This window comes from Pagrus major, chromosome 2 (assembly GCF_040436345.1).
Source record: "Pagrus major chromosome 2, Pma_NU_1.0".
Taxonomy (NCBI): Eukaryota; Metazoa; Chordata; class Actinopteri; order Spariformes; family Sparidae; genus Pagrus; species Pagrus major.
Genome location: NC_133216.1, coordinates 19,705,533 through 19,720,075, shown reverse-complemented (window position 1 = coordinate 19,720,075; position 14,543 = coordinate 19,705,533). Strand labels below are relative to the sequence as shown.

Sequence of the window (14,543 nt, the reverse complement as noted above, 5' to 3'; positions counted from 1 at the left end):
ATCAAAGCCCTGAAATCTAAGAAAATATTAACCCATATAATTGAAGAAGCACAAGGAACAGCTGCAGTACTCAGACAACAGATATAACAGTATTTAGAGGCTTTTTCTTTTACTAACATCTGCCAAAAGAAATCAGTGTAGGTGTGTTTTTTAAACTGGAAGCATGTGCCAGACAAAGATCCAAACTTGAGTGAACCTGATGGCTGCAGACATGGAGGCGTCGCTGAAGAAGGCTGAGCTGATCACACGAGCCTGTCTGGACTTGCCCTTCCTCCGACAGGGTCAACAACAGGAAGAGGTCAAACAAACATAGCCGCCTTAAGCCTCACTGCCCTGGTCTTTTTCTTCACTTCCAGTGTCGCCACGTAAAGTCAGATCTCTCACTGTTTGAGCGTAATGTCCTCCTGCATCATCTTCCTTGTATCTACAATCCTTTCATATCAGTGGACACAAAATCCTTAATAATGGCATAATGGCAGAAACAACATTATAGAAGGATCAGGGAACACTTGAATTTTCAGTGCATTTTATTTCATCTCTTAAGTCTGTTAATGTTGTTCAATGATGAAATCGTTTGTTTCTGAAGGATATGTTCTGCATATTTTATGTTATGTTATTTCCTTCACACTGTAGCTTTTCCATCCTGTGAGCCAGAGATGACAATAGCATCTGTTGTCCAACTGTGAAACTGATGTGTCTCACAATATACTGAATAGTTTTCACATATTTTGAAATACCTTTTTGTCATATAGTCTGTGTCTTACCCCTCAACTCACAGTCAGCTCATTTTCAAGTCTTAGTCAACTAAATGTTACTGTTGATCAAACTGAGAAAACTGGTTTAATTCTGGTTTATCATTACATTTTGTTACATTTTTGATGTGTGCAAAATTTAAGGATAGTAACTTATTAAAAATATCAACATAAATGTAAATAATTGTCACATCTGTCACATGACTTGGACACAATTGCTTTCGGCTCACATTGAAAGGATGGATTGATTTCATTTGGCTCCCCTGTGACCAAAAACTGTTATTACAAAACTCAAATAAGAAAACATTAAAAACATAAATTATTTCTTTACTGTTGCAAAATAACAAAACACAGAGGCGCAAAAAGACAGTTCATGTGATTCAGAGTGTCACTGTGTCACTGAGCTCTGGACATTCCCCGGATCATGGCTGGTTCATTAAACAGGGATTGTCCATGTCTGTGCTTCTTGCAGGTAGCATATCCCTTCTCTTCACATTCTGGTGTTATATCTGTCTATAGATGGCTCGATCACATGGCTTTAAACTGTTTGCTTCATGCAGGTGGTGTTAGGGTCATAGCGGCAGCATGAACAGTGAATGCTGCGATGCTGATTTGACGCTTGACTTCCTCCCAGGCCTTCTGCGGGTCAGCTGAGTTCTCGATGTCAAACAATGCATCATAGATCCCGGGGAAAGACATCCCTGCGTATTTATTATGGCTGCTGGGAGCGAAAATCACATGTCTGAAACAGAGAAGAGAGGGAGTGTTAAGTTTAGGAAGATACTGGAGATATTACAGATTAAACATCTTTGTGTGTTTTCTTTAAAACAAGCTCAAAATGGTTCAGGTAAAAGGGAAAAAAAAATTTATTTATATTTTTATTTATTTTTATTTTCTAGCACTCCACAGTATCCAGAATGATGGTCAATGATGTATTATATTGGAAATAAACTTGGGATTTTCTCAGTGAATTCCTGAGTAATTTTCTGGCCATTAACTGTAGAATAAAGAGGTCACAAGCCAAAAATAGTTGGGAGCTGCTGTTGTGAGGAATCATGTGTATATGGGCAGTTTGTAAGTGTGAAATATACAGCGTTTATCTGTCAGTAGTTGTAAGAATATTGTAGAGCCACAGTTGTGTTGATACGCAAGTAGAAAATGCTTTTTGACTGTAAAAGCATTTAAACCACTGGGAACATGTGACTGAGTGTGTGTGACTAATTGACCTGTAGAAGGGTCTGCCAGGTAGACCCAGGGGGTCTATGAAGGCTCTCTCCAGATACATGAGCTGATCATTCATGACACGCACCTGCAGAGGACTGACACACACACACACGAATTGTGTTTTACACACCCTTGACTCGACAGAACATACACAACAGCTCAAAAGTTTGGGATCACTTAGAAATGTCCTTATTTTTGAAAGAAAAGCACAATTTTATTCTATGAAAATAACATTAATTACAGTCTACATGTTATAAATGTGGTAAAAGAGTATTTAAGCAGGAGATGGCTGACTTGTGGAGTATCTTCGTAGGTACACAGACAACCATTTTCAGCAACCATCCCCCCTGTGGTCTAGTGGACAATTGTGTAAGCTAATCCAAGTTTATTGTGTTAAGTGGGCTAATTAATCATTAGAAAAGGCTTGTGCAATCATGTTAGCACAGCTGAAAACTGTTCTGCTGATTAAAGAACCAATACAAATATTTAGTCTCTGAGTATCTGGAGCATCAGCATTTGTGGGCTCGGCTTTAGTCTTTCTTCTGAAACTCGTCAGTTTATTCTTGTTCTGAGAAATGAAGGCTATTTCATGTGAGAAATTGCCAAGTACCTAAAGTTCTCATATGACGGTGTGTACTACTCCCTTCAGAGAACAGCACAAACTGGCTCGAACCAGAGAAGAGAGAGAAGTAGAGGCCCTGGTGCACAACTAAGATAGAGGACAAGAGGCCAGCTAGAGTGCCAATGGTCTGCAAGGCTGTGATTGATTGCTGCAAATTTCTTTGACTTAGCAAAGTTTAAAGGACCTTGTCGATGTCTTGATTCTGTTTTCTATTCATCTGACCACACATTTAATGAATTAAAGCTTGGTTTACACGGAAAACATGACATTTTTTGGGTGATCCTAAACTTTTGAGGTGGTGTACACTGAGTGGCCACTTTGTTAGGTACACTTGCACAATCTAATGCAATCCTATACAACTGTGCTGCCATTAAGTATACTTTCATGTTTCCAATAATGTTTTTCTGACACTCTCATAGAGTTTTTAATGAAATTCTATGCTTTAGCATTGAGGTATTAGTCCTACTTTGCAAGAAAATATTTTATTCTTCTATTCTTTTTAGTCTGACTGTGTAACATCTATCATGGGACTACAGATGGAAAATAGACTTTTGGGTAACTATGGTACATTTACAGCACTCTTTATTAATGTGCATTAAATAAACAAATAAATCCATAAAATAAAGTAAAATACTGCATTATATTCAGAGGGGTTCCTGATATTCTTTCCCACTCATTTAGGTAAATAGGGAGGACAAAAAATTAGGAACACTTCCCTTCCTCCCAATTTGATGCAACACCACCTTTAACGACCTCAGGGAGTTATGAACAATGGACGTTATGAGTTTCGAAAAGGTAGACTAGCTGTTGCATTAGATTGAACATGTGCACCTGATAAAGTGTCCACTGAGTGTACATTTCAAAGCAACTTCAAACAAGAGCTTGCACACTAATACTGTATACTTCAGCATTTGTTTGGACATCTAAAATGTTTGAAATGTTAAACACACTCTGCTCTGTTGAGAGTCTGCAGGCGCTCATGGAAGTCCCTGGCTGCTACAGTGAAGTTCTCCACAGCAGAAAACAAAGAATCTGAAATGAAAAGGGGGAAAAAAATGCAGAGACATTGTTGGAAAAGTCAGCAGGCTGGCAGCACATGAAGCCCTCGATGACCACAATCAACTCACCAAATGACACCTCATACATCTTCATCTCCTCTGGGTGAGTCTGTGCCAGCTGTGTGATGCTGTGTGCATATTTCCTAAGTGAGTCTGCGTATTGGTCGGCATCAAGAGGGAGGAGCTGGGAATCAGCCAATAGGAAGATGAGCCCACCTCTCACCTTGGCCACCGCCTGAAGCCTCTTGAAGGTAGGGTCGTAAAACTTCTCCACAATCTCGAAAGTTTCATACACACTGTGATAGACCGGATAACTGCTGTACCGCTCTGTTTTCTGAATGAGCACACACAAACAAAGGACATTTCAATGAGTTACCTTGAGTCTATGAAGGCCCACATATACGTATCAGTATTTCTATAATATGTGTCATATTACATTCAGATTACATGTGGCAACTCGGCCAGATGGCTGCCAAGCGAGAGACCAGTTTGAAACCACTTGAAGAGCACTATTTTTGCTTCCTGTTTCAACTGACAATTCTGAGTCGTCAATGTATTTTTCAGACAAAACTGGGACCTGGGAAGCCAAAACACGATCTTTTCAGACCATGAGCACATAAAATTGCAAATTGAAACATAAAGCAACGTCAGGTTTCAACATGTCCGTGGTTTACAGGAACATACAATGCTACATTCATTCTGGCGCCATTTTAAGTCCAGGATACAGACACAGAACAGACCAGCACAAAAAGATGTAATCAAGCCCATACAGCAGTATACCTTAATATTAATAACAGTGAATAATGTTTTTGCAGATACATCTGTAAGTGCAGTGTTTCTAACCTTGTTCTTGGTGTATCTCGCTCTGCCGGCAGCAATTCCCAAACGGATAAAATAGGCCTCAAAATCACTGCCTGACCCCAGTTTACTGATCCTACAGGACAAAAGAGTGAAGGACAGACTGAGTTTTTTTTTAAATAAAATGCACAGTATGTAATTTAAGCTGCTAGGTGTCTCTTAATCCAAACAATGAAAACAAAAGATGTTGTTTGATGATGTTGGGAAGTAGTGTGGGATAATAGGAGTTGTTGTCATCATTGTTAAACAACCACCATTACCAATGAAAATCTATGAGGTGACCCAGGCAGAAATTTTCACAGATGGGGTAATGTTTTAAAGTTTCATTCACCCTACGTTTAGTCATGTTTGTGACTTCCGTCCTCACTTCCTGAAGTATCATCTAGTGTTTCTCATGCTACCTTGGAAGTTATAGCGACAGGCGACCAAATGTGATGCCTAGTTTGACTTGAACATTTCTGTGGGTTTCAACATTGTTGGAAACATTTGGGATAATGTAAATAGTCAGTTCAATTGATGTTTTAACAAAGATCTAGTCCTTTCAGACATTTCAGAAAGGTTACATATTATATCTTTAATTTCTTGATCATTTGTTTGGTTAGCTGACCAAGAGGTTTTCACTGGTCTGTCTGCAGCTTTGCATATTGTGTTCAATCTGCAAAATTTCTCTAACAATTGCATTATAGATCTGGTAATCCACAGCTGTCACCTGGATTTACTATTTCATCTTGTTGTTTTGCCCTCTTCTAACCTCTGATTACAGTATTGCTATTGTGGCTGCTGAGGTTTTGTTTCTCTTTAACCTTGTGTATTTCACTGGTGTTGTCTAGTATGTGTAAACCCTGGATCTGAACCAAACAACAACTGATTGTGAGGTTTTGTACCTGGGTGCATCGCGGTCATTCGTCCAGTTGTCCCTCTTGTGCCAACTCTCATACAGAGAAACTCCCTCCTCTCCTTCTTCTGGACTGGTTATCTACATACAAACATGGAATGAAAGAGGAAGAGGCAAGACAGAAAGAAAATCAGGGAGGGAGAGACAGGATTGGAGTGCATAAGAGTGAGCATGACGGACAAGATTAATTTACTCAAATCTTTTTCCGATGGACCATTCCTTTACTGCTCACCTGCTTGGTGAGGTCGTACACCAACGTGTGCAGAGATGGAGTGCAGTCAACCCTCAGTGTATACATGCCTGGACTCAAAAAATATATACATTCACACACGCACACGTGAGCCATATCAAAACAAATTCAGCCTCAACATTATCTTGAATTCATTGAGAATATTGAGCTGCACAGGAAACACACTCACCCTCAATGGCAGAGTCGGCATTGATGTAGGCCACAGCTCTCTCCTGCAGCAGCTTGGCATTATCCTGTTGACAAGGGTAAAGTGTCAGTGTGTGTATGCGTGTATGTGTGTGTGTGTGTGTGTGTGTGTGGGCATGTGTATGAGGGTGAATGGGTTGGTGTATGTATACCTCTGCCCATTCAGTAGATCCCAGCAGTCCAAACTCTTCTGCATCCCAGCTGGCAAATACTATCGTCCTCCTGGGCCTCCAACCTATAAACACACACATACTGTAGGTCTGTCACGATGACTACTTTTTGTTTATGATAAATGGTCATAGACGCTATTATTGTCATTTTAAAACCAATTTATGCCACAGATGATAATATCCTAGAATAAAAGTGCATGTCTACCCTTCAAAGGAGCAAATTTTAACTCTTAATATTTAGACATTGTTGTAGGAATGTGAAACATATTAAGATATAAAATAAAACAAATGCAATCACAAAACCAAAACATAAATCGATAAGATAGAATATGTACAATAAGTTGATAACTTGATTATCATGACAGGCCTACACTCACACACACCTCCTTGTCTTTGTAGCAATGTGTTGACACCAGACCAGAACATGCATTCTGAGGACCACCCTTTCTATGGGTCGTACAGCACTGAAGAAATCTCTCTCTCTCTCTCTCACACACACACACACACACATTGTTTACTGACTACTGACACTGTTATTTACTCACTCACACACTTGCAGAGACGCACCTTTACTGAGTAGCCTGCCAGCGCTCCTGACAGTTTCGTGGACCACTGCAGCACCAGACATGGGATCAATTCCTCCAAACACCCAGGCATCCCGATGCCCTCCCAGAATCACATACCTGTCTACACACACACACAACACACGCAGCTTTAAAAGTGAAGCAGCTACAGTTTTGTTTTTCTGAGTGATTCTTGCAAAACAATTTTCAACATGTTCTGACCAAAAGGAATTTAAATGATTTTATCCTCCTATCCTAACCTGTTTACATTATTACATCAGTATTCGCATCCACGTTGGCATTATAAGTGTAACTCACATGTGTTCCTTGTATGTTAAATGTTACTAAAAGCTTAATGAAAGATTAGAGCATGTTAAGCTGTTGTACCTGGCTCCAGAGCTCCTCTAATCCTGCCAATAACGTTGTAGATCCTGGTAACTTTGTTGTCAGTGTTGATGTTCATACGCACCTTCCTGAGACAGTCAGGTTAAGGGAGTGGTGATAACACACAGGGGAGAAAGAGATACAGAGGAGAGACAGATCAATAGAGCTATGCTAAGCAGGAAATTACTAACATGTGAAAAAAGTAAGAGAAAGGGGAGGGAAAAGTTATAACAGTAACAGTTTTTTTGCAGCCAAGAAACATGCTCATTGTGTTTATTTCATGCAATCACATACAAACAGACAAAATGAAAGAGAAGAGTCCCTTATAACAGAATACATTGATTCTATTTGTTGTGATGGGGGATGTTGCTCCGGGAATCTCCGTTCGAAAGCACAAAAAGACCCAATCTCTGTTGTTGCAAATGGGTACATACTACATGCTTTTGTGGAGTTCGTATGTGAATGTATGTCTCTCACACACAGGAGACACAAGGGCCTTCATTGTACTTCAGTTGGCTACTTGCCACCAGGTCATTAAAGCTGAGTGAGAAAAAAAGAGCAACAAAAAGGGAGAAACAATTCAAACACTTCACACAGAGTGAAGACTGCAGTGAAGCAGGAGAAGAGAGATTGGAGAGAAAAACAGTTTCATAGTAGAGGAGGATTGGGGAATCATGTTATTTCTAGGGTGAAGAGGATGGAAGAAAATAAAAACCACTTACTGGCTTATGAAGTCATCCGTAAAGCCTGGCCCAATCCTATAGGAGACATTCAGAGCTCCTTTCCAGTTGTTGGGTGGAATCTGTCCTCCCATGTTTCTGTTGAATGATAAATATTTATCACTTTTTATAAATAATAGAAACCAGCTGCTCATGCAATTTCAGGACCCCAGTAAAAGTTTATGCTTCTTGCCCTAACTTTAAGATTATTATTAAGCAGGTTTAGGGATGGCAGTCCAAACTAAAATATCTCATCAACTACAGGGTGAATTGCCATTAACTACATCCATGTTCTACACAGGTTGAATTGGAATAACTTTGGTAATCACCAGACTTTTCCTCTAGTGCCATCTAGGGTTGCAAAGGGTCAATACATTTCCAAAAAATGTATTGAATTGTAAAACGAAAAACCTTTACTTCAGCAGGTGAATTGCATCATGGAAGCCAATTGGATGCACAGGAATCTTAGGAAGCCCCACCCCATCCTCAAGGCTGAATCTGTAGGTATATTCTGTAAAACAGGAGACAGTACTATGTTAGATATACTCACACACATGTAGACACTCATACAGGCTCTATGCACAAGCACACAGACGTTACGCACCTTTAGCGGGATACCCTGGTGTCAGTGGGTCTCCTGCTCCATTAAGGTTGAGAACATTTCCTCTCTGAGCTCCTCCACCGGGCAGGTTCCAGCCATCAGGGTAGGGCTGCACACACGCACGCAAATTGTATTTTACATGCTTGAGTTGACACACATGAACACAAAAATACTCTTTGATACTAGTAAAATACTACAAGTAGTAATATATCTAATACGTAAAATTGTTAAAATTATGCAAAATGCTCTACCTGGACTCCAGCAGCCCAGTAATCTGCTGGGTCTGAGAACATAATGATCCCCTTTGCTCCGGCTAACATGGCGTTCTTCACCTGTGGAGCCAGACAGAGCATGAGAGAGCAGTGGGACATTTTGATTGCGTGCCAAAGTTTATAATCACTGTTTTTTGTCTGTGTGGATCACAAAATATTGATAAATGGTTTGACATTGATGACTTTCATTAGATATTAATTGATATGTGAGAGAATAACTTGAAATGCCACAGTGCGATGAATTAATAATCTCGCACAACTACCACAGAAGTTTGATCAGAATTGAAATACCAACATGAGCTGGAGCAGATCAAGGTTAACAAGCACTTTAACTGTTGTTGTTGTTTTTTTTCGGTACACAGTCCAAAGATTTCAGCTGCATTTATCTGCTTTTTGAACTTTCCAGTAAATTAACAACAGGTTACTGTTACATTCTGTAGGAACACATGTCCATCACCTCTGCATTACATTGAGGCCCTGTTGTTCTTGTTAACTCTTTTCATCTGGATGAAGACGATTTACAGGAAGGAGGCGCCTTCCAGGCTGCCACCTTATCTCCTGGCAGAGAGGACAGTGTTTTCCTGGACCATAAATACTTCAAATGAGGACAGTTTTAATTAATTTACAACTAAACTCCCATTTTTGAACTTTCTCTCCCCTCCAAACAGATAAATTCTTCCCTCACAGGTCAGTCTGAGTGAACATGGAGTTACCTACTCTCTCCACATCAGGAGGGACCGGAGCTATCTGGTCATCAGAGACTGTGTTAATACTAATGTCTTTACATTTGCAGATTAAGTAACACGCCTGATGTCTCTCTCTCTCTCTCTCTCTCTCTCACCCTCTCTGTCTCTCTGACTTCTGATTCACAAACACACTCTCCAGAGTGGACACCAGACACCTTCTGGTGTTTGTTCTATGCTCTCACTCTGTCTTCTGTTATTTACGACACATCTGGTCTCACTATCTGTGGGACATTCCATTCAAATGGCCTCTGTATTCTTCCAGACATCAGCCCATATTCCACAAGTAACCTATTACTTAGTTATTCCACATTTCCTGTTACCTGTTGTTATTCATTTAAATTGCCATTTTATTTATTTAATCTGAATTATTTAGTCAATAAACATATTTAACTGTATGTCGTTGTCTGTGCAGGTTTGTTTTTAATGTGGAGAACCGATGGATCTGTGTAGAATTCACTACTTCATTTATGAGATTGAATAAATTGATCTGAAATTGATTAGAATTGATACAAGTTAAACTTGTCCAGTCGAATTTGATTAATTACCTCCGGATTATTCAAATAGACAAAACAACGGAGGTGGTGCCCCATTAACGAGTGTTTTATTAATCGCCAGTGATTAGTAAATGACATTTATTATTAGTGTATCTCCTACAATTCTTATATTGAGTGAGCATGTGGAGTTATGATGTCAGAGTTTTCTTACCTTATTGCCTCTGAATATTTTCCCATATCTAACAATGACAATCTTCCCAGTAACACTGATGCCCATCTCCCTCTCTAACTGGAAAAAGTCTTCTGTACGACCATAGTTCACGTACACCAAATCCCCCTGGAGAAGAAGACAGAAAGAGGAGACATCATTCAGGTGCTTGTTCTTTCAGTTAGTTGAGGAATGGGGTGGGTCATGCTTAAAATCCATGTTAAAGACTTTGACTACTGCAGTGTAACGGTGTTTAAACATCATTTTCTTCTTGTCAGTATGAGGTTATTTGTGTGTGTGCGTGTGCATGTGTGTACCTCAGGTTGTCCTTTAGCAGAGAAGGCACTGTATGGCGGTACAATGTTAGAAGTATCTTCATAACCCTCTGGAACTGGCTCAGCCAAGGACGTGTTAAAAACCTGTGAAACAAAAATGAGATGAGGTCCGACTTAATTAAAAGAAACGCTGATGAGAAGAGTCTCTTATTTTTTATAGTACATGCTTTGAAATTTCTAATGTATCCACTGTTGGAATGCAACTTAATTTATTCATGTATTGAACGTAAGTACAAATACAAAGCAGTTAATCAGCTCACACCTCTGCACAACCTTGCAGATTTTGTCTGAATGCAACTGAAGTGCACGTTTCATCCTGTCTGCTGTTTATCTCTCTACTCTGCCTTTGTGTGTGTGTGTGTGTGTGTGTGTAGCTCAGCCCACCCTCAGTCAAACAGGCATACAGACCTGCAGGTCTTTATGCATCCACAACAAGTCGAGAGCAGAAAAGAGAGACAGACACAGTGGTGTAACCTGGTCGCTACACTTTCATTGAGTCACGACCTCCCGCTGTTACTACACAGATGAGGGCTCACCAGTACCCAACACCCAGAAACATCCTGAACACAGCAAAATACAAAGAAAATACGGGCAGAGGGTAGGGTCTCTGCAGACACAGACACCGCCACACACTTCTCGTGGGTCTTAAGCGATAATGGGATTATTTTTGTATGAGTCTATACAGTATTTGTTAAAGGAAAATCCTGCAGAGTGTACCTTTAAATGATCAGATTGTCACAGGGGCCACTTTTTTCTGCATTGAGTACTTCTAGCTATGATACTTGAAAAACATTTTCCTGGTTATACGTTCATACTTTTACTTATGCAAAATAGTATTTACACTGAACTGTGGATCTGAATTCTTCCTCCACTACTGCAAATAAGAAATCACACAGTGAGCGATCAGAGGTCCTTAAATGACTTTGGTGAACTATTTGTAGATCCTGTCCTGCTGGCAGCTTCAGAATAGACTTTCAGTATCTCTTGAACAGTCTGACCTGATCATCGCGTGTTTTAGGCCATCACCTCGGGATCTGTGTGCTGTTCAGTGAATGGCTCTCAGCTGAAATGTATTACTCAATTGACTTAAATGTTAAAGTTGGCATTACGTTCTTAAATGCATTGCCATGCAGTGAACCCTGGTCTGTTGTCTCTTGTTGGCCTCTGTGCTGTATCATTATCTCTACTTGTAAGAGACATACACAGTTTTATCTCACAGCAAGGTTATAAAGGGACCTTGGACTTGAATGTGCTGTGTTGTAGTATTGTGGAGAAGACTAACAGCTGAAAAGTGGAGAGCTGGGGGCTGTGTTTGTGATCTCCACGTGCACACTGAAACTTTGTTATCTCCCCAGACAGACTGAGGAGTACTCAGGGGTTTGTGCTGAATCGGTGTGATTGTTCATGTCTGTGAGAAAAAAACAATCTATTGAGAACCAGGGGGGTGAGTGTACAGAATGGAGAATGCTTAACTATCAGAACATTAAAAGAAGCATACATTAAAATTTGTTTTCTCACTGTGAACACAAGGCATAGGAGTGAAATTGTCTTAAAATAATACAATTGGTAGCTGTGTAATTGTCTCCACAGGGTATGACTGCTACCCTAATGCTATAATAGATGGGAGCAAACAGTAATGACAATATTACACCAGACACAAGTACAGACGTTGAAGCAACACTTGTATTTTACAGAGAGGTTGATATTATACGTGGAAAAGAAATATTTAATTTATCTTTTTCAGTATGTGTGCCTTTAATGCATTGTGGGTCTACATCTCACACACAAGTGATCATGTCTCATGTGTGCATTTATTGTACCTCGTTGCCAAGCTGATCAACTATGGAGATGTAATTTGGCTGTGATTTGTTGGGATAGGACAACAGGACGTCATAGGGCACCATCTCCACTGAGTCCAGTCCGAACTCCAGCCACTCATCCTTAATCTGCTCTGCATATCTTAGGTTCTGCTCTGTACCAGCCAGGTGGGGGAGTCGTGTAAATTTCCTGTGGAGAGGACGTTAACTGTTAGTGACATGGCAAACAGCCAATTACAGAATGAAAAAGGCTTCAGGCAAACACACTAATATAAACATAGCAATGACAAACACACTAATATAAACACAGCAATGTATTGTCATTGACTTTATCAGACCTCAACAGCAAGACTTTGTGTGAATCACCTTCACAAAATTCCTCCCAGTTTGTCTATTCTGCTTTGTACATGGTTCTGTTTGAAACAGGTGATTGATGACGTAAACAACATACGTTATAAGTAAAATTTCTTTCTTTCTGTATTTTATTTATTCATCTTTTCTCTCTTTATTTGAGATATTTGTGATTTACATTTTTTTGACATTTAAGCAAAGCAATCAACCCACCAAAAATGACAATAATAGTAAATGCATGCAGAGCTGTTGTTCTTGATGTCTGACTTCACTTGAACACAACACGATCCATTTATCTAAAAGACCTTTTTACACAGCAGATTATTTGACTTGTCAAAGTAGAAAAAGTACAGGTGTTACTAAAAACATCAACGATGGCTCTGTTCTATTCATGTGTCCTCAGCCATGACAGTGTGATTCCAGGACCCCAAAACTGTAGCAGCTAAATGGAATTTAGCCATCATCAACAATTCATTCGTCAAATCAACTGAGCCACCAAGGGAGCACAGACAGATGGCCGCTCATTCACTGCATTCCACATCACATACTTTTTCTTTCCACTTCAACTTTTGCGCACCAGACTGCAGTGGATGTATCAGCAACAGGGTGAAAGTTCATGGCACATAGCATCTAACGGAAACGTGTATTTATGCCTATATTGTGTGTCTGCGTGTTCCACCTCTTCACTGAAGCTAATGTATACAGTGACAGCTGAGGGACTTTATTATTTTTTTTTAATATTTGGTATCTTTGCAAACTTTTGCATGTCCGCTAGTATTCAAAGAAAGTTTTGTGGATTCGAACAAGCAGCATGATCGTGAAAAGACTCGCACACTGGTGCGCTGTTAAGTTTTCAGAAGTTAAGGTTGATTGAGGTTAGTTATACTGTAGAAGCACAATGGAAAGAATTGAGCTGTTGTGCAAGTGAAAAGTTTGGTCCCTGAGCTGTTATGAACTTTCTTCCTTTCCAAGATAGTCTCCCTTGAGTTTTGAAGTAGTTTTTCTTCCCTGCTGAGCCCCCTTGGAATGAGTAACGCTGTTTTTATCACGCCATTTGCTTTGAAATACTTGATACCTGATGAGCAGGACTGGTATAGTGAGTTGACTGGCTTTTTACCTGAGATGCTCCCTGATCTTGTTTGGCTGCATTTCATCCAGAAACTCCCTCAGATACTTGCTGGAAGCACTGGTGATCTCAGTGTTTGTTTGTGTGGGCTTTGCAAACCATCCTACAACAAAAACACAGCAAAGTCAGCTCAACAATAATAGTGTCATTTCAAGAAGACTGTTACCACTGCATGACTTTATGATGCGATTAATCTGACCTCTCCCAAGAACAAATTACAGTAACACAAATCGAACAAGGCAGCGGGAAAAATAATATCTATTTGTCGCTGACTGCCCAGTTGTGTTGGATCTTAAAAAAGTCTTCCCATTATGTTAGCGATCCTATTTAAATGGAGTTGTGGTTGTGGACAGTGAGTGTTAAGCTGCCGTTGGCAGACGGGTGTGAAATGTGTCAGAGTGGTGACAAACTAGAGCTCACACACACACACACACACACACAAACAAACAACGCACCTTCAGGAATCAACATTAACAGCACTGAGAAAGAAAATTAACTTTAAAAAACAGGTTGATATCACTTGTGGGTTATTGACTGATCTTATCTTACCTATGACGAAGCCCAGCAGGAACAAAGCTGTCACAACTACAATCCAAAAGATCCACTTGAGTAACCTGCTCTCTTTTCTCATTTTGAAGCAGTACGTCCCGGAGGCTTCCACTCACACCGACACGTCTGACTCTGCAGAGCACGCTCGCCTGCTCGCAGAGATAGAGATAGAGTGTAATTTGTTTAAGTAGTGCACTGTGGAGGCATGGCAGAGCGAGTTAGAGTGAGACAAAGAGAGGGAGGGGGGGGGGGGGGGGTAGGTGACTGAAAGAGGCAGTGAGTGAAAAGTTGGAGAGGTTCACAATGTGGGAGCTGGTCATTAGTGCTATGTTTGGCCAGGAGACTGATGATTGTGCACTGTGC

General features: G+C 40.2%; 1 protein-coding gene across 1 annotated transcript; it reads right to left on the bottom strand.

The window, feature by feature from the left end:
- Positions 1 to 509: 509 nt before the first annotated feature.
- naalad2 (N-acetylated alpha-linked acidic dipeptidase 2) lies at positions 510 to 14,262 on the bottom strand. The gene is made up of 20 exons (XM_073488184.1): positions 14,181 to 14,262; positions 13,623 to 13,734; positions 12,158 to 12,344; positions 10,320 to 10,421; positions 10,006 to 10,131; positions 8,534 to 8,614; positions 8,286 to 8,391; positions 8,099 to 8,192; positions 7,685 to 7,780; positions 6,966 to 7,051; positions 6,583 to 6,702; positions 5,998 to 6,080; positions 5,829 to 5,892; positions 5,642 to 5,709; positions 5,399 to 5,490; positions 4,500 to 4,590; positions 3,726 to 3,990; positions 3,549 to 3,630; positions 1,979 to 2,071; positions 510 to 1,494 (listed from the first exon to the last, which is right to left on the bottom strand). Exons 1-20 carry the CDS (start codon positions 14,260 to 14,262, stop codon positions 1,305 to 1,307), a joined length of 2,220 nt encoding a protein of 739 aa, XP_073344285.1. The 3' UTR covers positions 510 to 1,304.
- Between the last annotated feature and the right edge of the window lie 281 nt (positions 14,263 to 14,543).